At 38.2% G+C, this 26869-nt stretch overlaps 1 protein-coding gene across 2 annotated transcripts; it reads right to left on the bottom strand.

Moving 5' to 3' along the window:
* Window positions 1-81: 81 nt before the first annotated feature.
* On the bottom strand, window positions 82-26082 carry Pp4-19C (protein phosphatase 19C). Of its 2 annotated transcripts, none has more exons than XM_068370917.1 (7): window positions 25969-26082; window positions 18178-18359; window positions 17506-17658; window positions 6951-7124; window positions 6174-6300; window positions 2693-2882; window positions 82-2434 (listed from the first exon to the last, which is right to left on the bottom strand). In XM_068370917.1, the coding sequence occupies exons 2-7, from the start codon at window positions 18325-18327 to the stop codon at window positions 2305-2307; spliced, it is 924 nt and encodes a 307-aa protein (XP_068227018.1). In that variant the 5' UTR covers window positions 18328-18359; window positions 25969-26082; the 3' UTR covers window positions 82-2304. The 2 variants fall into 2 exon arrangements, with proteins under 2 accessions (XP_068227018.1, XP_068227019.1); XM_068370918.1 differs by lacking the exon at window positions 25969-26082 and adding an exon at window positions 21682-21726.
* Between the last annotated feature and the right edge of the window lie 787 nt (window positions 26083-26869).

Below are 26869 nucleotides of genomic sequence, written 5' to 3'. Positions count from 1 at the left end.
TTTTTTAAAGTAATACAGTACATCATGGCACTAACCAAACAAAAGTTCTATTGACCTCTAGGTTGAATTAAAAGACATAGAGAAAATAAAAAATTTATTCTCTACACAATGTAATTTTTCAAGTTTTACTTTATATACTGTAATATATTGAAAACTGAATACCTTACACATGGCCATAAAAGAATATAATCAAGTAATTCTAAGTTAAAGATTTATTAACTACATTCCAAGGACATTTATTGCAATCACTCAAGGACACAAAATCCCCAATTAAAATTCAAAACGGAGGATAATTTTTGAACTGCTTAGACTTGGATGATATCAAATTAACTCTACAGTCAACTATGCACAAGAGATAATCTTATTCCTGCCACATTTAAAGGTACACCAGTTTTATTTCTGTAATTTCAGATTACAGTAATTTGTTAAAAGGATGGTAACCCTTAAAAGAATCATTTGTACAAGACCTGGTGAGAATCTTAATTTACAACGTACGATGCTCACAAAATTAGCCCTCCCTCCTTTCTAAATAAGATGACAGATAACACTGACTACAATGATGCTCCTGGTCAGAATAACTCTACAGTGACCCACCTGTTCAATGCCTAGACTTTAGTATAAAGTTCATCTTTTCCCAAAGCCTCTTTTATTACTTGTAAAAAGTATGTAAAATGAGGAGTGGCTTTGGCCTATCAAAGATTACCTTCACATTTTCATCAGATCCACTACATTCTAACAAATTTGCCAAAGGGTCAAAACGTCATTTTCTAAATTGACAAACGACAGTAATCCTGACTGGAGACTGATTGTTATGAATCACCGACTTAAATGCTTCAAAAATTTCACGAAAATCAAATTAGAAAATACATAACACATTCCATCAACTATACTTATTATATGGACAGTATATACTGGCTAAAGATATAAAAGCATCAAATACATGGGAAAGCTTGTACAAGGTACCCACATATCCAAGCCACAAAGCCTTAAGATTGTGAAGATGTCTGAAGTAATGTTAACGTGGGATCTACTTTCCATGTATCGATTAAAACAATTCAAGCAAAAATGTCCTTCAATACAAGCTCAACATGAGGCATACAAAAATCACTTATGTATAGTCCAAGACAACATTTCACGTATCCAAAATCTACTACTTCATCAAGCCTTATCGCTACCTTATCAAGTGAATATGAATCTCAATGAACGATGAAACATTTACAGATGAAACACCGCGAAGAAAACTTGACAATCGTACCTATTCACAACACCAAAGGAGAGCTTAATATGTCCACAAATTTTCACAAAAACATTGCCCTTGAAATACTCCAAAACAACGCTGTCATATAATAGACAGACTACTGAGCAAATCTGACAAGTAACCACGATTTACGAGTCGTTACCTTGATGTCAGATAAAAGTAATATCAGGCTCATTCACTGCAAAAGTATACACAGGTAACTAATAAAGTATCAAATGAAAATTAGCAATCTTACTTTTATATACTACATTGTTGTCTTCAAACAACTGCACCCCTTGAAAGCCCGATCTGAACTTTTTAAAGTTTAAAAATTAAGTTACCTAGGCAAATCAGAAGAAATCAAATATTGCTTCAAAATATGGAGTATCAATATTTAAAAAACGAATGACACCAAGACATTTTAATTAATTTAGCTGGAGATTAAATATTTACTGTGGGACTCAAATATACTTCCAACAGAAAAGAACCAAAACTTCATTGGAAATGACTAGGAAAAAAAATGTGGAGAGGTTAAGCAAAATAATGCTGCACCACATATTTGAAGCAAGTTGTACTGTGAAATAGCCTGTTACAATATTTTACGCAAACCACTGAATACTGTACATAACGATATTCGGCAACATTTAAGGGAACATCTGATAAGGTACAATACTTAGGAGAAAATAATTATTTCCATATTCTTTAACTCCCTTCTGCTAATAGCCTTGAACTCATGACAAAAATTTAAGATGAAAATATGAGAAATCATACTGCCCATTTTAATATTTGCTAATCATAAGAGATTAATGTCCATTACACAAAAGATACATGATGTTAAACCTTGCCAAAACTATGAAATGAAGTCTGTTTAATAAACACAAATGTTATAAACCTCCAAATGGAATTGCTTGCTTTTCTTTTGGTCTCTAGCACCTAGTCTTGGTGTAAGAACGAGGTCTATTGTGGCACCACTTGAAAATGTACTCCATTGTATCGAGATACACCAAACTCTGTGGTTGCACAGACAATGGTCCAGTATACTTGTTCTATCTTTCATACAGATATATTTAAAGGAAATAATCGGCTTGTGGCTTCTTGGCTGGAATTCCCCGACTTTCTTGTGGTGCTGCTTCAAAAATAGTGAAATCTCGCTTTAGATTCTCATCCAGCTCTAAAATGGCTGCAACATTACCACACCTGTTTTAAATAGATGTAATTCAGTATTATACAGCAGTAATGTGCACATAAATTAAATTACCAACTTACTGCTAGAAGATTTATTTAAACAAGACAAGGAACACTAGAATCTAGCCAATAGAAACAAAAATATAATGCTTTTAACTTTAACTATGAAACTTTTGAATTTAACACTCAAATTGCAATATAAAAGCTGACCAAAGATATTTTGCAGACAAGTTCGCCACAAATGAACATAGATTAACTTTGACAACTTACCGATAACAGTAATTTGGAGCTGACCAAACAGTAAGGACAGTATTATTAAAGTGCCATTTATAGCCTTCCATAACCAACTGATGCGCCCGACAGATCATGTCAATACCATTTGTATCATTGAATTGTGCTACAACATCGGAGCCAAACAGGTATCCTGCACCGCGCGGACTAACACCCCAACCCTGCGTATCTGTAACAAAATAACGAAACCTTGTTAATGGTATTTACTATACTTCTTAAATTGCATATCTGAAAGGTAACTTTCATTTTTCCTAGAATGCAAACTTCTGTCATATATATGGATACTCATGGAAAATGTTGAAACAGCCATAGAAATTTGATAATAGCAGTTCAACCAGTGGAAATTTACAAGGGGCAAGTAACACCCACCAAACCTGAGTGCTTGCCAGTCAGTTCTTACACTATTGATTAAGGAAAGTGGGGCTGGTTTGCAGAAGGATTTAGTATGACTTTTGATCGTTTCTACAAATAATAGATATCACTTCAAGAATGCTATTTGGTCCTAAAAGGATAAAAGCCCTTGTTACCTATATGGTAGGCATGGTTCATGAACAAGCTGGTATGTTTATCCCGACCAAGAATATTCAGGGCCCCTTTTAAGTACTGTAATACCTCTTTAAGTCAGTTCAACATACAGTATGTAAGTATTTACTTGTTGCTTATCCTCAAATATTAAACACAAAAATAAAATCAATGTTATATTGTTTTTCCCAATCTTATGTTAGTTTCTAAGGCATTTTAGTGTTCAGTATGTGTATAGGGAACATACAACTTATGAGACAAATATCCAACCTATATCAAAAACTCGGCTTATGTCAGGTCTCTTGGAACAAATTAACTAAGTAGGGTAATGTAATACTGTACATGAGTAGGAAAAACATCTCTTGTAACCACTTATACAGCTTGATATATGGGATACAAATCCATAAAGGCCCTCTGCCTAATTATAGTTGTGTAAGAGGCTATGCTACAAGGAAACCTGGTATCTTCAGGAGTCATGAAACAATCATAGCTTTACAAGAAACATGACATCAAGAGGCTCCAAGGCATATTTTACTGCCCTCTTTTACCACACTGTTACAGAAGAAAGAGGGGGAAACAGCCTGTGTTTCTTTAACATGTGGTTAAGAACAGGTTGTGTTGTAGGGTGTCACACATACATCTAGTCTGATTATTATTATTGTTATTACAAGCTAAGCTATAACCCTAGTTGGAAAAGCAACATGCTATAAGCCTTAGGACACCAACGAGGAAAAGGAAACAAGGAAATAAACAAACCACAAGAGAAGTAATAAACAATCAAAATAAAATATTTTAAGAACAGTAACATTGTATTAGATTTTTCATATATAAAATATATAAAAAAAAAAAAAAAAAAAAAAAAAGAGGAAGAGAAATAAGATAAAACAGCATACCCTCAAGCAAGAGAACTCTAATCCAAGACAGTGGAAGGACATGGTACAGAGGCTATGGCACTTCCCAAGACTAAAAAACAATGGTTTGATTCTGGAGTGTCCTCCTACGAGAGCTGCTTACCATAGCTAAAGTGTCTCTTCTACCCTTACAAAGAAGAAAGTAGCCACTGTACAATTATATTGCAAAAATTAACCCCCTAAGCGAAAAATAATTGTTAGGTAATCCCAGTATTGTCGGTGCATGAAGGGCAGAGGAGAATGTGACAAAAGGAGCCGTAACCAGAGAGAGGGTTCCAATGTAGTACTGTCTGGCCTGTCAAAGGACCCAATAACTCTAACGGTAGTATTTCAACGGGTGGCAGGCCAACCTATTACCAGCCAGAAAACACCTAATGGCCGTAAAAAGGGTAAGACCAGTCATCAACGATCATCCTACCTTTCATTATACAGTAGTAATATCTACGTGCGATACTGTTCGTCCAGCAGCTCAAAGTTCTAACACGTATCAGCAGCTGCCATACATCAAAAGATGAATGATATTCAGGATTTGATGGTAATATCTCGAGACAGAAAGAGTCTAAGGCAATCTGGCAAAGCAAGGCGCATAGCCATAGTAGCTGGACAGCCGAAAAGTTCTTTTATGACTGTTGCAGAGGCATTAGCGTAAAACCAATATTGAGTGGCAGTTGAAGAGCGATCTCTTTCCTAATGCAGCATGTGATTCGAAATCTTTTGGACGATTTACACATGAGTATGATTAGTCTTTTTGACCTTTGGGACATGCTTCATGAGAAGGGTAGGCGGGATGGCTTCTGATGTCAGAGGAGGATTAGCGGTTTGAATTGAAACTCGGATAAAGTACTTGGGTGGGCCAGAAACTAGAAAGAGTAATACTTTTCCTCCAAGGGTAGGAATCAATCGATCAATCAATCTCTATCTCTCTTTGACCTATATACGGATCACTGGTCAGTCGCATTATGGTCATTTCTTTATTGCATTCCAACTTTAGAACACAATAGAACAAAATGACCTAAGATGGCCATGATTGACCACAAAAATAGTCCATGTTAATAACCACACCCAAAGAAATATTGTTGACTGTCAAGTGCCTTTCTGTTAATCACATATCCTCTTTCCTAAAATCCGACTTATTTGGAATCATCAAGAAACTGACAACTTAGGAATCAAATTTTTCTATATAAATACAATATTATTGTACATTTATCCTTTTCCTTTCGTGGCTTAATATACACACATATACATATACACATCACCTTTTAAAAGTATTTTATTAAAGCCAGCCCCAGAAGTGTAGAAAAATTTCATTTACTGGCCTGTTCAAGCTAATCCAAAACTATAAAGACCATACTAACACAGGAAAGGGAGTCTAAAAAATATAAGACAAACTAACAAAGCACATATAATAAAGCTTACTAAGAAAATCCTTCACATAAAAGGGTAACAGACTGAGCAATTTATCATAAGACTTATAATTTTAATACATAAATATTTATATAATAGCTCACATTTCAAGTGCGAGCTTTCACCATAATATATAAATAAATTCATTTTGAATTTTTTTGCACAAAGCAAAAGATGCCTAAGGCTATAATACTGTTAAATATGTTGGAAAAATGACCAGGTATCTATCCCTGAGAGGAAATGCCTCAATACTGCTAGCAGTCAGCAAGGTTAATACCATTATGATTACTTATTTTGTGATTATACCAGTTGCTCGTCACACTTTGTACAATCATGTCTACCAAACATTGAAATTAAAGATGACCCAGTATGAAAGAAGTAAGCTGTAACAGCCATATTAGGCTGTAGAATCGTTTGCTTTGGATCGAGGGCAAAGGTTATGTGCAAATCTGGGATGAAAGTAAAGAGTGAAATGTATGCTAAGATTCCTTGAAATAAGGAGAGAACTCTCCAAGATTCTCAAATTTTGCATACATCATAAAGGTTACTGTGAAAGGGAAAAAAAGGGACTAAAATGAGAATATACCAAAAGAATATCAACTCTTGTATATCAAGTACTGTACCTTCAGGATCTGACCATAGAAGATCACACATAGGACCATCATGCGGAACCTCCTGTTTACGATCGATAGTACGTATTTGATCCAATGTTTGAATGCTTGGAGATAAACCACCATGGACACAAAATATCTGGAAAGTTTTGGAGAATTATAATAAAAATATTACTGCATTGTAACAGAAATAGCCTACAAGCAACTAAAAATTATTAGAATAGCAAATTATAACTTTTCCTGACGTGGCAGTGATTAGTACTTTGTGATATATTAAATGTTCTTATACTCAAGTAAAAAATATTGTTACTCATAAAGACATACATAAAACAATAGAAGTACTAGAAAATAAAATGAACCTCCATTGAATATCAAAAGATACTGTATGGTATAAAGTAAGAAAATCTAATTGCTCCAACAAATTTGAAATAGCTTTATTTTGCAATTACTCAAAGGTAGAAGAAACAGGCAACCTTATGCTTTCCTCTAGCCCAAAGCTGAGGAAGGAGCTGAAGAAGAAAAATTGTAGTCTAAACCCAAAGAATGTTACAGATCCATCTCTTCAACACTTGTACATCATGAGATTAGAAAATTCTAAAGATTGCTTAAGATAAGAGAGAAATAGTGTTAGCCAATTACTTTAAATTTTACTCCATTTCCACAGTATGTGTAGCAATAATAAACATACAGTTGTATGGCAAAACGGTTAAAAGAAAAGTTAGGATGACACCAAGTTTGATATGATTGAATGCAAAAATATAATTCATGAACATGAACAGAAGCACTTACTTTTCCATCAATTATCGCAGATAGTGAAAGGTAGTCGAATATTTCGGTACAATATCTCCATACAGTTATGGAGCCATACTTTCTTAAGCACTCATCGTAAAATCCGTACACTTGTGTAATTTGTCGTGATTCGTGGTTTCCCCGAATTAATGTTATTCTATCTGGATATCTTACCTGCAAATTCCACAAAAAAATATTAAAAGACAAAGGAATATAGGTACACCTTCAGACACACACACACCTTATACTGTACTTTGTCTAATTTCCACCCCCAAATTCTAAAAACAATTCTCAACACAGCATGCGAGTCTATAAATGTGACCGTGGCTTGCTTCAATATTTTTGTAATAATGAGACATTTTCTAAATATTTCAATTTGATAAATTTTACAGTAATTTGTAACTTTCCTAACTACACAAACACGACTCCTTTACATAGTTGAGCGACAAGAACAAAGCTGGGAATACAGCAGTTAACAATTATAAAGAGGTATTAACAAGCAGATGGTAGTTATCTGCCTATAGCGGGAAGGCAACAGCACCCCCTTTGGCTCATTGACAAACCACAGAGATAGCAGCTGGGACTTTCGAAGGGATTGGTGCTGGCGGTAAAGCATGAGTAAAGGACTTGGTTTGTATGGTTAGAAATAATACGAGTTACTTTAAAATTTGTCATTTGTCTCCTCTACAGAGGATACTTATCCATAGGCAGAAGGAACACGTTCCAACTGACAGGTAAACTTAGGCCAGGAACTCTTAAACTCATACATCTGTGATGCTAAAGAGTTAAGGTTCCTTTTCATTACATCTACCAGTGGTTTAGTAATACCACCTGGTTTAAAGCCTTGGCTTCAAGTATTGTTCCAAGCCGAAAATGTGTTGTAAACCTGCCAAAGACATGTGATAGGTTTGCATTAATCATGTTGCATGGAACATATGATTATGGGTTTGCCTGGTTACGTCGCACTCCCCCTTTCAAGGAGTGTATGAAAACTCTTCTGTACCCGAGTGCAGAATAGCCGCATGGCGAGAGGGGTTGACTCGTTATTTAAATTGAGTCCAGTTGGCGAGGTTCTTTAACGCTGTGCTCCAAGAGAAGGAAAGACTGAAAGGAAAAGAAAAAGCCAGTATTCTTTACTTTAATACCAGATATACACATAACCTTTGCCCTCGATCCAAAGTTAATGGTTCTGCGAGAGGAGGCAAGGTAGCTATATCAACTGCTGTGCACCTACAACATGGCCCAAAGGGAAAGTATCGATGGACATGTGGGTCACATCCCCCAGAAAATGAGCAGTGAATATTGTCTGACGTTTCTATAAGCCTCCTTGGAGTACCTGCGTCACAGAGATTCTTCTTGAATACTAAAAAGCACTCACACCTCTGACATGTGCTCTAACCTGTGTTCTTTCTAAGGAAGAAGGGAATGATGGTGAGTGTGTTCATGAAATGACCTCTTTCAGCCAGAATAAAATCGTGTTTTTGGTTATCTTCTTTTTTGTCCTCATGCTGACGAAAAGATATTGCAGTTGGGGTCTAATAGCACTTGCATGTTAGAGACAGTGCCTCAGTATCCTCACAGGATACAATTACAACAGATCAGGATCATCGGTTACATGCCTAAGACCCATGATCTGAAAATATAAAAACCTAGAATCAGGTATCAAAGGATTCTGAGTCTTTGCTATAACTCAGGGATGAAGGGAAGAGAGACCTGCCTCCAAACACTTGAATGGTTTATATCAAAAGAGAGACCATGAAGTTCACCCAGATGTTTAGCTAAAGCTAAAGCGAATAGAACACTTCGCAGGGTGCCCCCTTCAAGGAACGTGAAACCATGATGATGTTCCATGATGGTGGTCTCACTTTAAATGGAGGGCAGGTCTGCTCAATGTTTCATATCAAAGAGATTTCCTCCTCAGAAGAAATATCTACTACATTTAGTTTAAAGACTTGACTTAAGACAGCAATTACCTTTTACTGCCGAAATAGAGCAGTTTCTCTCCTTGTGGAGGTAAAGTAAAAAGTCTAACGAAGTGCCTTTGGGTGAGGTACATATAGGAGTAGAGCTCACAGAAGAAGCATGTACAGATACTGAGGCCCAGTGAGGAGCATCTAGGTGAGGAATTGGAAGGTGAAGTAGATCTGGAAAAAACACGACAAGTGTAAGGCGCGTTGTGGTGAGGCGCTAGTAGTTGTGGCACGTGATGGCGATGCTCAACTGAAGGTAGCTTGTCTGGTAGAGGGAGAGTCATCCTTGGAGGATCCAGCCAAAGATGGAGTAGAGTAGGCCTGCCTACAATCCTCTTCCAAAGAGGAGGTATCTAGCAGAGGTTTTGCAACAACCATGCAAGCATGCTCTGAAGTGACTGAGTGCTCACAAAGAGATCTCCTATAAAAGCGAAGGTCAGGCACTCAGAAGTCACCTGAGCGGGTGAAGGGCATTTCCTAAAAGATGCCTGAGTGACAAGTCTACCTCAGAAGCCTCAGTAAGGGGCTGGGGGACAACTGGAGACTTCTCGAGACACTGAAGCAAGTGCCTCCTGCTACTGTCTAGACGACAGAGCCTGCTACAACTTCTCCTCTGTAAGGGAACTCTGAAATGAGGGAGGTTGCCCATGGGGAGGAGACCTCCTGAAGGGGCTAGGCCCTAAGCTCAAAACTGAAGAAGGCACCCGCAGTCATAAGCTGATCCTTACAAGGGTGAGATCCCTGAAGGGCCAGAATTGGTGCTTCCCAAAAGAAAGGCGCCTGGGAGACAACTCTCTCCTTAAAGTACCTGAACAAGTTGAGGGACAAAGCGGATATCCTCGAAGAATCAAGGACTTTACTGAAAGGGGCTGGTCCTGCAAGGTGGGGGGGGGACCTCTCGACAAGGACACCTGCCTCAAAGTCCTAAGGACTCCATTGTAAATCAGTCTAAAATGATGATTCTCTCACTTCTCAATGGAAACGGGAAGGACTCCTTACCTCGAGGAATGTTGAGGTTAAGGGCCCTCCTCTCGGCCGACAGGAGAGGAGAGAAGAGAAGGAGATTATCAGTGTTAGAGTTAGAGGTCAAGGCTTAAGCAACCACAAGGATGACCCCAAGGGCAAACCAATTCTGTATGCCACTGAAGCTTCCTTCCCCAAGGATAACCAACAAACTTGAGAAGGGTCTTGAAGTCCAATCCCTTCGACCAGCAGGCAGAGACATATCCAAAAGGCTACCAATGTACATACAGTACTTGTCACAAGAAGCCCTTGGTTGTAGTCGAATCCTCTGCATGAAAGCCTAAAGGAAAGGATCATTTCTACACTGGAGAAGGTATTGACACTCACTCAAATTGCCTTCAAAACACACTAGAAAGAAAAACAAAATTAAATTTGCCAAAACAACAGCCAGCAGGAACATATTTTCTCACTGTCAGCTTATATCAATGTTTTTTTCAGAAAGGTTGTTGACACATTGTTAAAATTTTTAATTGCCGTATTCCAGCTTCGCTGTTATCATTCTCCTATGTAAACAATAAGGGTTTGTATATGTGCGAACAATTACAGTACTGTTAAAAGATCTCTTAAACATATTTTGAGGCATTAACACATCAATTCCACCATCTGTTTTGGTACTCCACTGTAGCAGATCAGAATATACAAGAGTATATACATAGTATGGAGATGTTATGCATATTCATGTTAACCCAAGTGGTATGGTAAAATGTTAAATTTATTAATAAAATAAATTTTTGAATATACTTACCCGGTGATCATATAAGCTGCAACTCTGTTGCTCGACAGAAAAACCTACGGTCAAAATACGCCAGCGATCGCTATGCAGGTGGGGGTGTACATCAACAGCGCCATCTGTCTAGCAGGTACTTAGTACTCCAAGTAAACAAAGAACCAATTTTCTCCTCGGTCCACTGGGTCTCTATTGGGGAGGAAGGGAGGGTCCTTTAATATATGATCACCGGGTAAGTATATTCAAAAATTTATTTTATTAATAAAAATAACATTTTTCAATATTAAACTTAGCCGGTGATCATATAAGCTGATTCACACCCAGGGGGGTGGGTAGAGACCAGCATTACATGTTTACATTATTATGAGCTAAGTATTTTGTATTTCATTTTAGCAGTTATTCAAAATAACAAACATAAAATAAATAAGTACCTGGTAAGGAAGTCGACTTGAACAATTACTCTGCCTTTTTAAGTACGTCTTCCTTACGGAGCCTCGCGATCCTCTTAGGATGCTGAGCGACCCCTAGGATCTGAAGTATCAAGGGTTGCAACCCATACAACAGGACCTCATCAAAACCTCTAATCTAGGCGCTTCTCAAGAAATGACTTTGACCACCCGCCAAATCAAGTAGGATGCGAAAGGCTTCTTAGCCTTCCGGACAACCCAAAAATATTAATAAAACATTTCAAGAGAAAGATTAAAAAGGTTATGGAATTAGGGAATTGTAGTGGTTGAGCCCTCACCCACTACTGCACTCGTTGCTACGAATGGTCCCAGAGTGTAGCAGTTCTCGTAAAGTGACTGGACATTCTTAAGATAAAAAGACGCGAACACTGATTTGCTTTTCCAATAGGTTGCGTCGATTATACTTTGCAGAGATCTATTTAGTTTAAAGGCCACGGAAGTTGCGACAGCTCTAACTTCGTGTGTCCTTACCTTCAGCAAAGCTTGGTCTTCCTCATTCAGATGGGAATGAGCTTCTCGTATTAACAGTCTGATAAAATAGGATAAAGCATTCTTTGACATAGGCAAAGATGGATTCTTAACTGAACACCATAAAGCTTCAGACGGGCCTCGTAAAGGTTTTTAAATAGAACTTAAGAGCTCTTACAGGACATAAGACTCTTTCTAGTTCATTTCCAACCATACGATAAGTTTGGAATATCGAACGATATTGGTCAAGGCCGAGAAGGCAGCTCGTGTTTGGCTAGAAAACCAAGTTGTAGAACATGTAGCCGTTTCGGATGAGAATCCGATGTTCTTGCTGAAGGCATGAATCTCACTGACTCTTTTAGCTGTGGCTAAGCATATCAGGAAAAGAGTCTTTAAGGTGAGATCTTTCAGGGAGGCTGATTGTAGCGGTTCGAACCTGTCTGACATAAGGAATCTTAGTACCACGTCTAAATTCCAACCAGGTGTAACCAAACGACGCTCCTTCGTGGTCTCAAAAGACTTAAGGAGGTCCTGTAGATCTTTATTGTTGGAAAGATCTAAGCCTCTGTGACGGAAGACTGATGCCAACATGCTTCTGTAACCCTTGATAGTGGGAGCTGAAAGAGATCGTTCTTTCCTCAGATATAAGAGAAAGTCAGCTATTTGAGTTACAGAGGTACTGGTCGAGGATACGGATACTGACTTGCACCAGTTACGGAAGATTTCCCACTTCGATTGGTAGACTCTAAGGGTGGATGTTCTCCTTGCTCTAGCAATCGCTCTGGCTGCCTCCTTCGAAAAGCCTCTAGCTCTCGAGAGTCTTACGATAGTCTGAAGGCAGTCAGACGAAGAGCGTGGAGGCCTTGGTGTACCTTCTTTACGCGTGGCTGACGTAGAAGGTCCACCCTTAGGGGAAGTGTTCTGGGAACGTCTACTAGCCATCGAAGTACCTCGGTGAGCCATTCTCTCGCGGGCCAGAGGGAAGCAACTAGCGTCAACCTTGTCCCTTCGTGAGAGGCGAACTTCTGCAGTACCTTGTTGACAATCTTGAACGGAGGGAATGCATATAGATCTAGATGTGACCAATCTAGTAGAAAGGCATCTATATGAACTGCTGCTGGGTCCGGGATTGGTGAGCAAAATATTGGGAGCCTCTTGGTCATCGAGGTTGCGAAGAGATCTATGGTTGGCTGGCCCCAGGTGGCCCAAAGTCTCTTGCATACATCCTTGTGGAGGGTCCATTCTGTTGGAATTATTTGTCCCTTCCGAATGAGACAATCTGCCATGACATTCAAGTTGCCTTGGATGAACCTCGTTACTAGTGATATGTCTAGACCTTTTGACCAGGTGAGGAGGTCCCTTACGATCTCATACAATGTCAGAGAGTAGGTCCCTCCTTGCTTGGAGATGTACGCCAAAGCCGTGGTGTTGTCCGAGTTCACCTCCACCACTTTGCCTTGAAGGAGAGACCTGAAGCTTTTCCAGGTCAGACGTACTGCCAGTAGCTCCTTGCAGTTGAAATGCATTGTCCTTTGACTCGAGTTCCATAATCCTGAGCATTCCCTACCGTCTAATGTCGCACCCCAGCCTACGTCCGATGCGTCCGAGAAGAGAACGTGGTTGGGAGTCTGAACAGTCAGGGGAAGACCCTCTCTAAGGTTGATATAGTCCTTTCACCAAGTCAGACAAGACTTTATCTTTCCGGAAACCGGGATCGAGACCGCTTCTAGCGTCTTGTCCTTTTTCCAGTAAAAAGCTAAATGGTATAGAAGAGGACGGAGGAGTAGTCTTCCTAGAGACACAAATTGATCCACGGATGACAGTGTCCCTACCAGACTCATCCACAGCCTGACTGGGCAGCGTTCCTTCTTCAGCATCTTCTGGATGGATGGCAGGGCTGGGGGCTGATCGTCTTGTTCAGCAACGTCCTCATCAGAGGGTTCCTCATCCGAAACTGATGGGGAAACGGCAACGGAGTGGGCAACGTCTGACTCGCTGAATCCGGTCGCACTGGTGGATGCGTGACGGAGCCGGACGCAATATCCTGGCACTGCTGCACAGTCTGTGAACTGTCAACAACCATGGGTGCGCGAGGAAGTACAGCGTCAACCCGAAACTGTCTAGACTGTCTGGGTTGTGCAGTCAACACCCTACCAGGTTGCTGAGGTTGACGCACTGCGTCACAACAAGTCACCTCTTCTGGTTGTTGAACGTCCTGAACGTCAACAACCACCTCCGAGCGTCGCTTAACGTCAACGTGCGACTGGCAACCCACACTGGGTCGCATCGGTGGAGGAACCACCTCAACTGGCAGACGCGAGTAGGTTACCTCAGCGTCAACAAGGCGCACAACCGACCGGTTGGAAGGTTGTGGGCCAGAAGGAGGAACCACCTCAACTGGCAGACGCGAGTAGGTTACCTCAGCGTCAACAGGGCGCACAACCAACCGGTTGGAAGGTTGTTGGCCAGAAGGTTCTTCTCCGCATTTAAGTCCTCTATCAAGGACGCAAGCTTGGACTGCATTTCTTGCAGCAAAGCCCATTTAGGGTCTACAGGAGCAGGTGTGGCAACAGACGGGGTTAGCGACTGAGGCGGAACCATTTACCATCCCTGAAAGCCTTGTTATGTGTGACATAATAGTACAGCAAAACTTCAAAGGCTCGACAAAAGTTGAGAAGTTGACCCGTAAACAACTTGGAGCGTCTCCTGGCTAGGCGCCAGGGCGAGTCTACCAGAATTGAGAAGTCTATCTGGGCAGAGGCATGAACTCCCAAGCCGAGAACTTCTCTCGTGTCCTATCAGACTCTCGCTCTATAAGCCAGTTTAAAAGAAGGGAAATCAAAGGCTGTATCCCTAAAACTCCTCCTAGTGCAAAAACCAGTCGCCTAGCCAACGTAACACTCTCTAGGAGAGCGAGAGAGCACTAGCTTAAAAACAACGGCTTCGAAGTAGCTAGGCCTAGTGTAAGTTCTGACGTTTAGGCGAACGAGGAGCAGCAGTTACAAGATCCGGACGAAGATCCTTAAAAAATCATCATGATTTAATTAAAGTCCATAGGAGGCTAAGCAGCTTAAGGCTCCTCTCCAAATGACAGAGTCCTCAAGGGAATATCAGTAGGAGGGAGAACAGCACTTTCTCATCTACAGGAACCTTGTCCGATAAAAGCTAGGTTATTTCAGTGAGTCTCTCACTGGTGCATTAGTAGCAGACCAGAAGGCAACGTCATGTAACTGCTTGACAGTCTGTGAACTGTCAACAACTGAACTGTCAACCACAACAGGTGTGTGAGGACATACAGCACTGGTGCATTAGTAGCAGACCAGAAGGCAACGTCATGTAACTGCTTGACAGTCTGTGAACTGTCAACAACTAAACTGTCAACCACAACAGGTGCGTGAGGACATACAGTGTTCACTCGAGACTGCTTTGACTGTCTATACTGAGCAGTCAAAACAACTCTAGAATGCGGAGGTTGACGCACCGCGTCAAAACAAAACAACTTAAACTGTTGTTGTACCTCGCGAACGTCAACGGAAGGTTCCGTGCGTTACTGAACGTCAACATGCGGCTGGCAGGGTACACTGGAACGCATGGGTGGCGGGACTCTTTCAGCTGGAGTGCGGCAGAAGGTTGCCTCAGCGTCCACAGGACGCACAACCGTGTTGGTTGTAGGCTAGAGGTTGGTGCAGTGTCAACCTTCTCCGCACGAAAGTCCCGCATCAATGACGTTAACTGAGACTGCATGGTCTGCAGCAAAGACCACTTAGGGTCTACAGGAGCAGGTGCGGCAACAGACGGTGTGACTGCCTGATGCGGTACCGCTTTGTCTCTCTTAGGAGGTGAGCAGTCGTCGGAAGACTGCAGCGAGTCCGAACTGACCCAGTGGCTACAACTGGGCCGTTGGACTTGCGCGGAAGGGACCGACTTGCGCTTAATAAGCTGCGAGACCTTGGTCCATGGTTTCTTACGAGAAACCTCTTCCGCAGACGAGAAATAAAAGGGCTCTCTCGTCTTTGTGTGGGTGGGGCGATCTTGGTTAGATACGCCCGAAACCACGGAGGGAAACGTCTGTTCGTTGATCAAGGCCTGACGAACCCATAAGTCGTTCGACATTACTTCTCCCCTGGGCTTGGGAGCTTGCAAGAGGTCCCGGACTAGGTGAACGACAGGCACGAACAGACGAACCCTCGGACGCAACACTGTAACACTTTGCGCATATCACTTTATCACTTCGATTTTCTGTTTTGCACTTATTTCACTGAAATCGAAACTTTTACTGATTTCTACCTGAAACACGCAATTCTACCCTTCATTAAAAGGTAGTAATTGCGAAAACAGTCGTATAATGCAGCTCATTAATACTAGCAAAAAACAGAAAACATATATAAAGATAAAGAATTCAGTGGCTGGGAAAGAGACTAAACACTAGTTCAAATAAACTACGTTTACAATCTCTCACCGCACATAGCCTGGGGACAAGAATAAAACCCTAGAAACGATTTACCTTCTTCCCCGTACAGCGACTAGGGAGGAGAGTAGGCCTAACACGAGAACAACGTTACCCGCTTGAACGGAACGTTTTTTCTCCTCTCTCTCCCTCCGTCTCTATCTCTCTCTCTCTTTCTCTCTTGATTTCGCACCTAAGAGAAGAGCCCAATTATATATCGTCAAAAAAACATGTTATTTGACTAAAGGAAAAAACTGAAAGGTTTTCCAAATAAAAAGTTCCTTTAATTTTAGAATTTAAAACATTTAAGCTAAGAAAGAATGAACGAAACGTCAGAATCGATTTACTCTTACTGCAAAGTGAAACCGTGATACACTCTCTCTCTATCGTAACGATAGAGCGCATGTTGAACGTCCTGAACGTCAACAACTGCGTAGTCTAAAAAACTAAACGTTAGTTCATCTTTGAAAACAGTACGAAGACTATCAAAGAAATTCTTTCATAAAACATTAAATTTAAAAAGTTTTAAATTCTTAAAAGGCTAAATACGATATAACGGGCTCAACGTTGATTAACTTCGGTTCCAAGTTAGGACCGCCTACTATCAGGAAAGGTCGCATATAAACAAAACAAAAATTTATTTTTATATGTTTATAATAAATGGAAAGTTAATCGAAGAGGCCTAATAAAGGCGGAGAGATATAAAATATATAGATCTATAACGTGTTAAGCAAAATTACTAAAAACCTAAACACACTTCCGTCTAAGGGAAGGATCGGCCATTTAAAAGTGAAAGAGTCCATACTCTCTTTGTCACCATAATTAAATCTATCCAAAACGAGTTCAAGTTTTGAGATGAAGATAAAACCCCTGCATAGCGAAAGCTCAAAACTAGAATAGTGTACTTCACCAAATAGTTGTGAAAACAAATCCAGTTAGTAACAGCGTATTAGTAGGTCTTGCCGGTAGCCCGACAGAGAGAAAATTGGTTCTTTGTTTACTTGGAGTACTAAGTACCTGCTAGACAGATGGCGCTGTTGATGTACACCCCCACCTGCATAGCGATCGCTGGCGTATTTTGACCGTAGGTTTTTCTGTCGAGCAACAGAGTTGCAGCTTATATGATCACCGGCTAAGTTTAATATTGAAAACTACTGTATTTAGAAATTAATAGAGTACTGTATACATACATGCATAGCCATATAAAGAAATATGAAAGCAAAATCAAAATAATAGTAGACAAAATCAATAAAAGTTTAAATCAATAAACAATTTGGTATAAATTAATGAATTAAGGCTGAAAAAGAATAAAAAAGAAAATGTGCAAATACTATCAGACTTCCTAAAATATAACCTATAAACACCACAACAGTAATGAGATTTTAATAAAATTTAGTACCCCATGCTATAGTATATACAAAAATCATTTCATTTGCCACAAGCCCAGACTTACCTTTAATGCTAAAAGCAACAGGAATGTTTCAACGCTATAAAATCCTCTATCGACAAAGTCTCCCATAAAGAGATAGTTTGTGTCTGGAACATCGCCTCCTACTTTAAAAAGTTCCTTTAGGTCATAAAACTGGCCGTGGATATCCCCACATACCTGAAAACAAATGTCTTTGATATAATTGTGATTAAAAGGTAATACACTGGATTATTACTTTCTTCTCTCTACTTTTCATTCACTTCCTCTAGTTTCTACCAACCTAGCTATCCTTCTTCTTTGACTTTTTTGTTTTGATCGAATTTCATCTCCCATTCAAGAAGACCATTTCTCATAGAAATGTAACAAAATAGAATAGTACCTATATTATACTTATTCAAGAAATAATGAAAGAACTTATATATGTTAGGTGCTACAGGTTAAATTAATAAAATAGCATTGATATCATATTAAACTATAGCTACACAAAAATTCCCTCACTTCAATTCTAGTGCTCCAGTAAAATTCCCGTAAAATTTCATCCACATTAAGCAAATATTCTCCATTTAAGTAAATTATTTCACAATTACATAACAGCATTGTACTGTCCATCACATAGGCAGATTTATAAGGAGCAATTTAGTAAACAAACTACAGTTTATAGAGAAATCACAATGATTAAACAACACAGTAACTTACTGTAACTGGAGAGTCTACTCTCTGAACGTTGCTTTCTTCAACAAGTATTTCTCTTGCTTTTGCACAGAGAGCTTTGACTTCTGCTTCCTTGATGACTTCGCACCTTCGCAACTGTTCAATCTGTCGGTCCAGGTCACTGCAGTCACCCATCTCGTAGGTTCCTCCAATTTCCTCTAACAGCTCTGTAAATTATGAATGCTATGAAAGTGAAAAAAGTTTTTTTCTATCTTAAATTTTACTGAAGTTACTTAGCTCCGAATTAAATTTGATAGCTAAAATAAAATTAAAATGTGGGATACAAAATTTGTTTAAACTAGAACACTTTTCTTAGCAATATGTCAATCACTGGAAGCAAAAAAAATGCATGAGAATTAACGTACATAAAAAATTCAAACCCAAATTCACGAAAAAGGTTCTCAAATTTGAAATAGCTACAATGGTCAAGGTTACTATTGTAAAATGTACTTATTCATTTATTTTTCAGTACTGTATTGAACTCCTTGGGAGATCCTTTCATATTATAATTACAAAACTTTCATCGCACAATAACTTACAAAGCTAAAGTGGCCACTATACAACAGGACACAACAGGACCTATTACTGATTTCTTGTTGATACACAAAAATGTTTGCAACCAGTCAACCTGTGTGCTGAAAAAACTTCCCTGCTCTAGACTTAATAGATAGCTATGCATACAGGTATAGACAAAAGCTATGACTAGATACCAATTATCAGTGTGAGTGACTGAGGGGGATGAGTGTGTCTACTCTGCTGTGTCCAAAGTGAAAGTTATGTAGTCACACATGGCTGACTGACATTAACTAGTTAACCATACTTGCAGATTTATTGGGTAATCCAGTACAGTAACAAGTGTTCCCTGATTTTATGTTAAGACTTCTATTTCTACAACTCTTTGATTGCTAAATTTCTTTAAAATCTCTTACAAGTACAGTATTGCACTATTGAGTCCTTATATTTTTCCAAATACAGAACTATATGTATTTTTTCTCAATCTACTACCCATATCCAATATTAATTGTCATTCGCACGCAATTTTTGTAATCCCACCGCATTACCTCATGGCGCATAATAGTTCTTAATAAAACACGCATCACACGCAGCGGTGATGTAAGAAATTTCTGAATACCCTTTTATGCTCTTAAAAATAATTTGGCATCCTTTATCATGTGTCACCTATGTTTGTTGTAAAGAATACAAACATCGAAATCCCTTCATTATTACAGTTCAGTACAATAATTGGTTAACAAGCCATTAAGCATGACAATTGTAATGATACAATGTAAATCTATTCGAACATACACTGTCGTTTTATAAAACCACCACTTACATTAGAGATTTAATGGTTTTATTACTGTAGTAAGTTTAATGACAGACCTAGGTTAGACAAAAATTCTCTACTTTCTAACATATGATGTTTTCTGAATATTGCTAACCCTTCCATATGCTTCACAATGCCTGATACTATTGTAAAATATTATGACCTCAGTCAAGTTACAAATATTACTGTAGATTAGGATAAGTAGCCTGGGTACCCTCCAGGTTAAAATCCCCGCACAACAGTTTATAGTTAGTTTCCTGTACCCTAGGTAACAAACGAGATCATGGAAGCAGTGTGAAAACAGTAACATGTTAAAGGAAGATAAAAACTAACTTAAACTAGAAAAGCACCAAGAGTGCAGACCTCTGCCACGGCAGCTTATTTTTCGAAACCAGCTTGGCTTTCCCGGAATCAATTTACACCATAGGCGTATTTGAAGTCTGTGTGACAACAATGTGCAAACTTGAGGTTAAGGTTAATTTGGTTGACCTTGACCTTTGAACAAGGACTTTCAAAATCGAGTCACTTCTATATCTAAACATAATTCTGGTAATCCTTGAAAGTTTCACTACTCTATGAGTAAAATATGACCAGGAAGTTGTCCACAAACAAACAGGGGCGAAAACATAACCTCCTACCCACTTTGTTGGCGGAGCTAAAAATTACCATGATACTTCCCTATTTACATGAAATATGGCCAAAAGTTACAAAACAGTACTGTATTGTAATTTTACTCCAAAGGTTAATTGGTCCCTCATGCCCCATAAATCCCAAAATAGAAGGAATGAATTTTTTTAATGTTCCAGTGATATGCAGCAGGATAAGCCACCCTACACACACGAAAATATGTCAAGTCATTCATTTGGATAGTCAAACAAAAAACATAGGATATCACATGCTGCTTCACCAGTGTAAGACTAGTTTTCTTAACATTAAAATAAAATAAGCCTGGCTAGCCTAAATATAAATCTCTTTCCAACGATACCCTACCAAAATTAGCAACTTAAATGATCCTCAGAATCACTTGAAATGTACAATAATTTATGATAATGTACCTAAAATGGCAGAACTACACATCAATGGGTTTTTATATTTTCAAGCTGTATACAATTTTCAAAGCCCTAGGTACATTCTGGTGACTAAAAAAATCAATTTGTGATAAACGAGTCTTGGGTGATTTTGTGAAATTTTGTTCTTTGAAAACAAATTTATTTAGGTGTTTTTATTCGTTATCAGATTCTGTCTTGGCATAAGACATCCTGTAAGATGCTCTATTTTCACACTTAGGTATCAATATTTTAAAATCCACATTATTGCCATAATAATCATAGTTTGAAATCTTTGTAACTACAAGACAATTAGCAGTCAGCAACTTGCCATATATTATCATAAACAACAAGTACAGCATATGACGTCTCCTCACTAACAACTAAAACTCAGTGTATTCTATTCCTAACTAAGATTACAGATTTTAAAAAATATTATTCGTATCAATTATCAGTGTTTGCATCTACTTTTTATATATACATTACTTAATTACATGGTTACAGTACTAGCAATTATCTCCACACTCTTTACCATTACAGTGCCTGTATATTTGAACTTATGTTCCTTTTCAACATGACCATACTAGACAATAATAGCTGCCTAGCATCGTGTATCACTTACATCATACGTACCCCATTATAATATGACCACAGAAAAGGTATAATTACCATGATATTAGTATTACAGAGAAAGAATTTTTGTTTGTTCATAACTACTGCTGCATAGTATTCATTACAGCATTTTAAATTGCATTACCTTGTATCACCACGTGTACCATTTCCATCAAATTTGCTACATATATGAATCGTTATCAAATACAGTACAGTAATCGCTGATTAATGCTTTTTCAAATGTTTTCATTACTTAACCAATGAAATGCTCCTTTATAATATTGTCTTCTAGGTTGTGTTACTAACACAAAAATAGCATGCTTTAGCCAAAGTGAAGGCTTTTAGCCAACCCACCCCTAGATTAGGTTAAGTTAGGATGTATCCGTGTAACCACTGCCAAACATTTTAGTCAGGGTTAAAGAACAATCACAAGATAAGGGAAGACAACAGGGTAGGATGCAGCATCCTAAAGAGTTAAGTTAGGACATATGCTGTCCTTGTAATTACCGTTGTTGACTTTGGAGTATAGTTCACAGGCATTTCCCTTTATTTCACACCAGTTATTCTGTAAAATATATCAATATTTAAACAAACAAAAATTATAATTCCTGCATCATACCAATATCAAGGTAAGGTAGCCAAAATCAGATTGTGCATCAACTAGGCGTTTGTGACAAAACCATATACAGTAAAATAAAAAAATAAAAAGTAAATATATACTGTACTTTAATTTCTAGCCAAATGCAGTACATGAATCATGTATCTTCTTAGATATCTTGTGTTGGACGTAAAATCCCCAATATCTGAATTTTTTTTAAAAAAATTCTAGGATTCTAGTTGGAAACTAGGGTTTATGGCTTAGGAACCACCAAATGCAAGTGATTTACAATAATAGTAATGGTCAGAAATAAATAAAAAACTTTAAATAACCCATTGGAAAAACATATAGCTTTTTGTAATTAGCATGAAATTAAAGTGTTATACAGTACTTGTAATTTATATCAGGTCCCTTGAATGGTCTTGCCTCCCTCATGGCTCACTTCACTCGCAAATAAACAAAATCTCCTTGCTTGCTGTTCTCACAAGAAGTACATGGATGTGCCGAGTAAAAAAACCATGTAGGCTTATATCATTATTTTGGGTGATATTTTTTTCTACTTTCCGATGAGTAACCACGGCTACCTAGTGAACGGAGAGTGTTTTAAATACAATTACTAAAATGTATGCCATTGCACTAAATTTGAAAAAAGACTGACCTCCCCTCTAAAGACATTCTCTTGTGAAGATAATCATAATTGAAATAAGCATAGGGGGAATGGCTGTTGTATAACAGCATCCAGAAACTTGCACATAAATATTTGTTAGTTCTTAAATGGTTAAAAAAAGCCAGCTAATAATTACATCATACAAAAAAGCAGAATAGCTATATTAAGTGATTGGAAGCAAAGCATGCTCAGTAACCCACTATCAGTCTCCCGAAAATAAATAATAGACTTATACAAAGAAATGATGTTCACATTTCCGTCCATCGATACGTATGCAAGTTGTTATGCCACAGCCCACTATAGTTATAGAGTAATAAGACCAAGGCTAAGATATGATACTTTAATTTCTAGCAAGGTTGGAATTTACTATAATAAAAGGACAAGTGATGGCTACTTTGGCATTTTTCTCAGTACAGTATGACTAATGGGAGTTGGGGTTAAAGTTACTGCACATGCATTGTTTGCATTCATTTTCGGCAGCTTTTCTGTTTTTAGTAAGACGTAATCATTATTTAGCTTTGTGACCACATTGAGGGCGTTTACCCATAAGTTCCAGGAAGTTGATTTACAACGGCCCTATTACCAAACCCCTCCGCTTCAGTTCCAGCATGACTACCCTCACAAAAAGACATCTGCAGGTGGGGATCGCGATCTATTTTGAAATCTAGTATACTGCAATTTCATCTATTTTGGTAATTGATTATATTCAAAACACACACAATCCATTATATAGCTACTATTGCTCAACTAAAAGTAAAAAATACCACCACCCACACAATTGGAGTGCAAAGACATCCATGTACTGCTTGGCAAAATTGAGGAGCGAGGAGATATTGTTTAATTGCGAGCGAAACAAGCATCGGTGGAACAAGCCACTAAGGAACAAAGCTAATTTGAGGGACTTTATATAAATATCAGGTAATTATGATACTGTAACTTCACACAACTTATATGAACGACATTTTTCCAACTGGTTATCTCGTGTTTATTATGCATTTCTGACCATTATCATTGCTGCAAGTCACACAATTTTGGTATTTTCCCACCCAAAATCCTGGTTTCTCCAATAATAATGCTTATATAGTGGCACAAGAAAACTCATAATATTCATGATCAGAAAGATAAAATACACACTAGCGAGTGGGAACCCATTTTTACAAATTGATACTCAAGTTATTATGGCCCAGTCTCCATCAGTCAGAGAAAGATGCCAAAATAGCCTGCATTCATTCATTGTTTCACTAGAAATTAAAATATATATTTAATGTAAAGTTTTTATTTCATGTAATACTACCAAATTTTTCCAAATTTAAGTTTTTGGGTTCACATTAGTACGTATACTACTTCTTTCTTACTTCCAACTATGTAAAGATTTGCTTACACAGTACACAGTTTAAACTACTGAATTATAAAGGTTAAAGGTTATGATTTCATTTAAAGTTTCATAGGAATATATGCTCAACCCCCCATTGTGGTGCCCACCCACAGCAGTGTCCTCCCCAGTAAACAGCTTAAACTCACGGTCCCTGGCAAGAATTGATCTGCCGCCATTCGAATACTAGGCAAACATGTTACCACTGTACAAGCCGGGCACTGTTTACTTGGACTGTACCTACTATACATGTTACATGAAGTTTTTCATAACTCTGATCATCCATTGCATTCACATATTTTCAGAATGTAACACCCTTTATGTTGTACTAGATATATAGTTAATTCTAACAGATATACCTTCTTCATCATAAGGCTCAATACCAAACAGTATTCCAGAAGTTTTATTCCATCTGAGACCAGATTGTGGAATGAATTTCCTAATCAGGCAATTGCATAGGTAGAAATTGAGAAGTTCAAACTTTTGTAAATGCTTTTCAGTTGAACAAGTTGACATATGTCTTGTTTTATACTTTATAAATGACAGATCTTTTTATAAAGTTATAGAGCTGATCTTAAAATAAATTTCTTATATCTTTATTCACTTTTATTATAATTAATTTGTTATTTTATTTCCTTAATGCCTTTCCTCACTGGGATACTTTCCCTATTGGAGTCCTTGGCCTTGTATCATTCTGCTTTTCCAACCAAAGGTTGTAGCTTGCCTAGTAATAATTAGTAATAATGATAATACAAGTGTGCTAGCCTACCATATGGTGTAACCAAAGTGGCTAACTATTATGCATTGAGCGCACAAACTTTGCACGGACAGTGCATATGAAACTGCACTCTATCTAGAGATATTTCGATGAAATAAGTATACAGAGCATCCTACGTTTATCAAGATAGAGGAGGAAGAGCAAGCAAGTCCATGATGCCGTGGAATTGTTGGTTGGGTTCGCACGTGGACGAAACATTTCGGAAGAGTAGGGACACAGTATCCTGCAGTAAGTTTGATGAGGTTTGGACTTGAGGTTTTAATGTTTACAAGTACAAGCAGATAAAGGGGTGTATGTATGATAGCGGCCACCTGCATGTATGATAGCGGCCACCTGCATGTATGATTACGGCTAAAATGGTATACGGCAGTGTAAGGGAGGTCGCAGGAGGGCGTTAGCCCCCCATTAGGTAAGTAGGTAAGAACACGGCTTGTAGGTTAGGTTAGGGGGGAAAATTTAGGTTAGTTAATGTCAACTTTTAATCAATGCGCGAGGAACTGGCCGCTGATATACAAAGGCTCCCAGATAAGTAGACTTGCCGCCAAGACTAACATTGACTTAACATTTACAAAAATGGGAACCTTTGTATATCAACAGATGGGAACACGTGCATAGAATATCATTTAAACAAAACTTTCCTACATAGCCGAAACTACAAGGCGCATCCTTAACTGCTTACCTAACAGGGAGGGGGGCTAATGCCCCTATGCGAACCCCCTTAGACTGCCATATTCTTAGCAATAGGGTTGAAAATAGGAGAGTTATGGGGCAGTGGTCGTCAACATACATACACCCCCAACAATATAAGTTTCGACTTTCATTGCTGACCATTAGATAACAGTTGGGAATTGCTAATTCAAGGTCTCGGTTTCCTGGCTAAGACAGTATGTACTAGTCTACATTTTCTTCGACCTAAGATGGGCTTCATACGTTGTCAAACGTATCTCAGAGGTAAGAAAATACTTATACCTAACACATATCAAGGAAGTAGGGTCTACTTGGAGAGTTTTAAGCTCAGACTGTGGTAACCTTCAACGGGAACTACCGTACCCTAACGTAAGTTTGATTCGCCTAGTTTAACTAGTCAAACAACGAGGGCCAGATAAGATTTGTTTTAGGATGAAATATAGATCGTAAATTTAACAATCGACTTACTATCTTAAAGACGACTTATCTAAAGGTCGAAAGACTACAATACTAACAATCATGGGATTATTTCCATAACGTTAGGCCTATGGAAAGCTAACAGACGAACTTGCGCTAACTTAGTAAGGCTTGTTTTAGCATACTAGCTTAAGAAATTGTTTTACAATGCAATTCATAATCATTTATATAACTAAATAACTTTAGAGGAAGAGTGAAAATGTTTATAATCTTACCTTGACACTTGAAAGAGGAGGATTATACAAAATAAAGATACAGCGTTTTCTCTGGCAAGGCTGTTCTGTCAAAACATTCAATGAGGTTCTAAAAGTATATATCTTTGGTTAATTTAAAAATTAAATCAACCTTATTTTGAAACAAAAATTTTATAAAAAATTTATAAATATAAACTTTGTCCCTCTTTTTACTATTTTAGAGATTTTAAAATGGAGTTATTATGATTAAACTATAGATTCTGATTAGCAAGAGCTATGCATCTTTCTAAAGATAACGTTTTCCAAATAACACTTTGAATATATTATATAAATATCGTAATAAATTTTACTTTTAAGTAAATTATTTACATGAATGAGTAGCAATACTATTTCTTTTTGTACTATTACGGATATTCTAATATGCAAGAAATTAGTATTCTTAAGAATTAGTGGCGCTAAAGTGAGCTTTGCGCTAAGTTAAGTTAGCGATCAAAATACCAGTATTATAAGCTAAACTTTTTTTAATACATTCATGGCCAATCTCTGTTTTCCATTTCTATATTACCGATCAAACGGTACAGGTCGAGGTCTAAACATTGATAATATCATACTAGCGACCAAACGGCAAATCTAGCATGTTGCTCAAGAATTAAATTTGGGCATAAACAGCAGTTACCCACTTTCAAAGGGTAATTTTTAGGATGGTAGAGCTCTGGGGTAGTTATGGTAGAGGGTCATTCTGGACTTTGTCCCCACCCCAATTAGAATAATTAATCGTGTCGTTTTCTTCATGAACTACTGCGAATTAATATAGTTCTTTTTGTCATAATGATTTTGATAGAAGTTCTGTAGAGAGTAGGGTTCCCCTGCTGTACAGGACCAGATAAGCAGCCCTTAAACAAACCAACAAACAGTATGTTTA

The sequence above is a fragment of the Palaemon carinicauda genome, chromosome 3 (assembly GCF_036898095.1).
Source record: "Palaemon carinicauda isolate YSFRI2023 chromosome 3, ASM3689809v2, whole genome shotgun sequence".
Taxonomy (NCBI): Eukaryota; Metazoa; Arthropoda; class Malacostraca; order Decapoda; family Palaemonidae; genus Palaemon; species Palaemon carinicauda.
The sequence above is the reverse complement of the archived record's forward strand: the minus strand, read 5'-3'. Positions and strand labels throughout refer to the sequence as shown.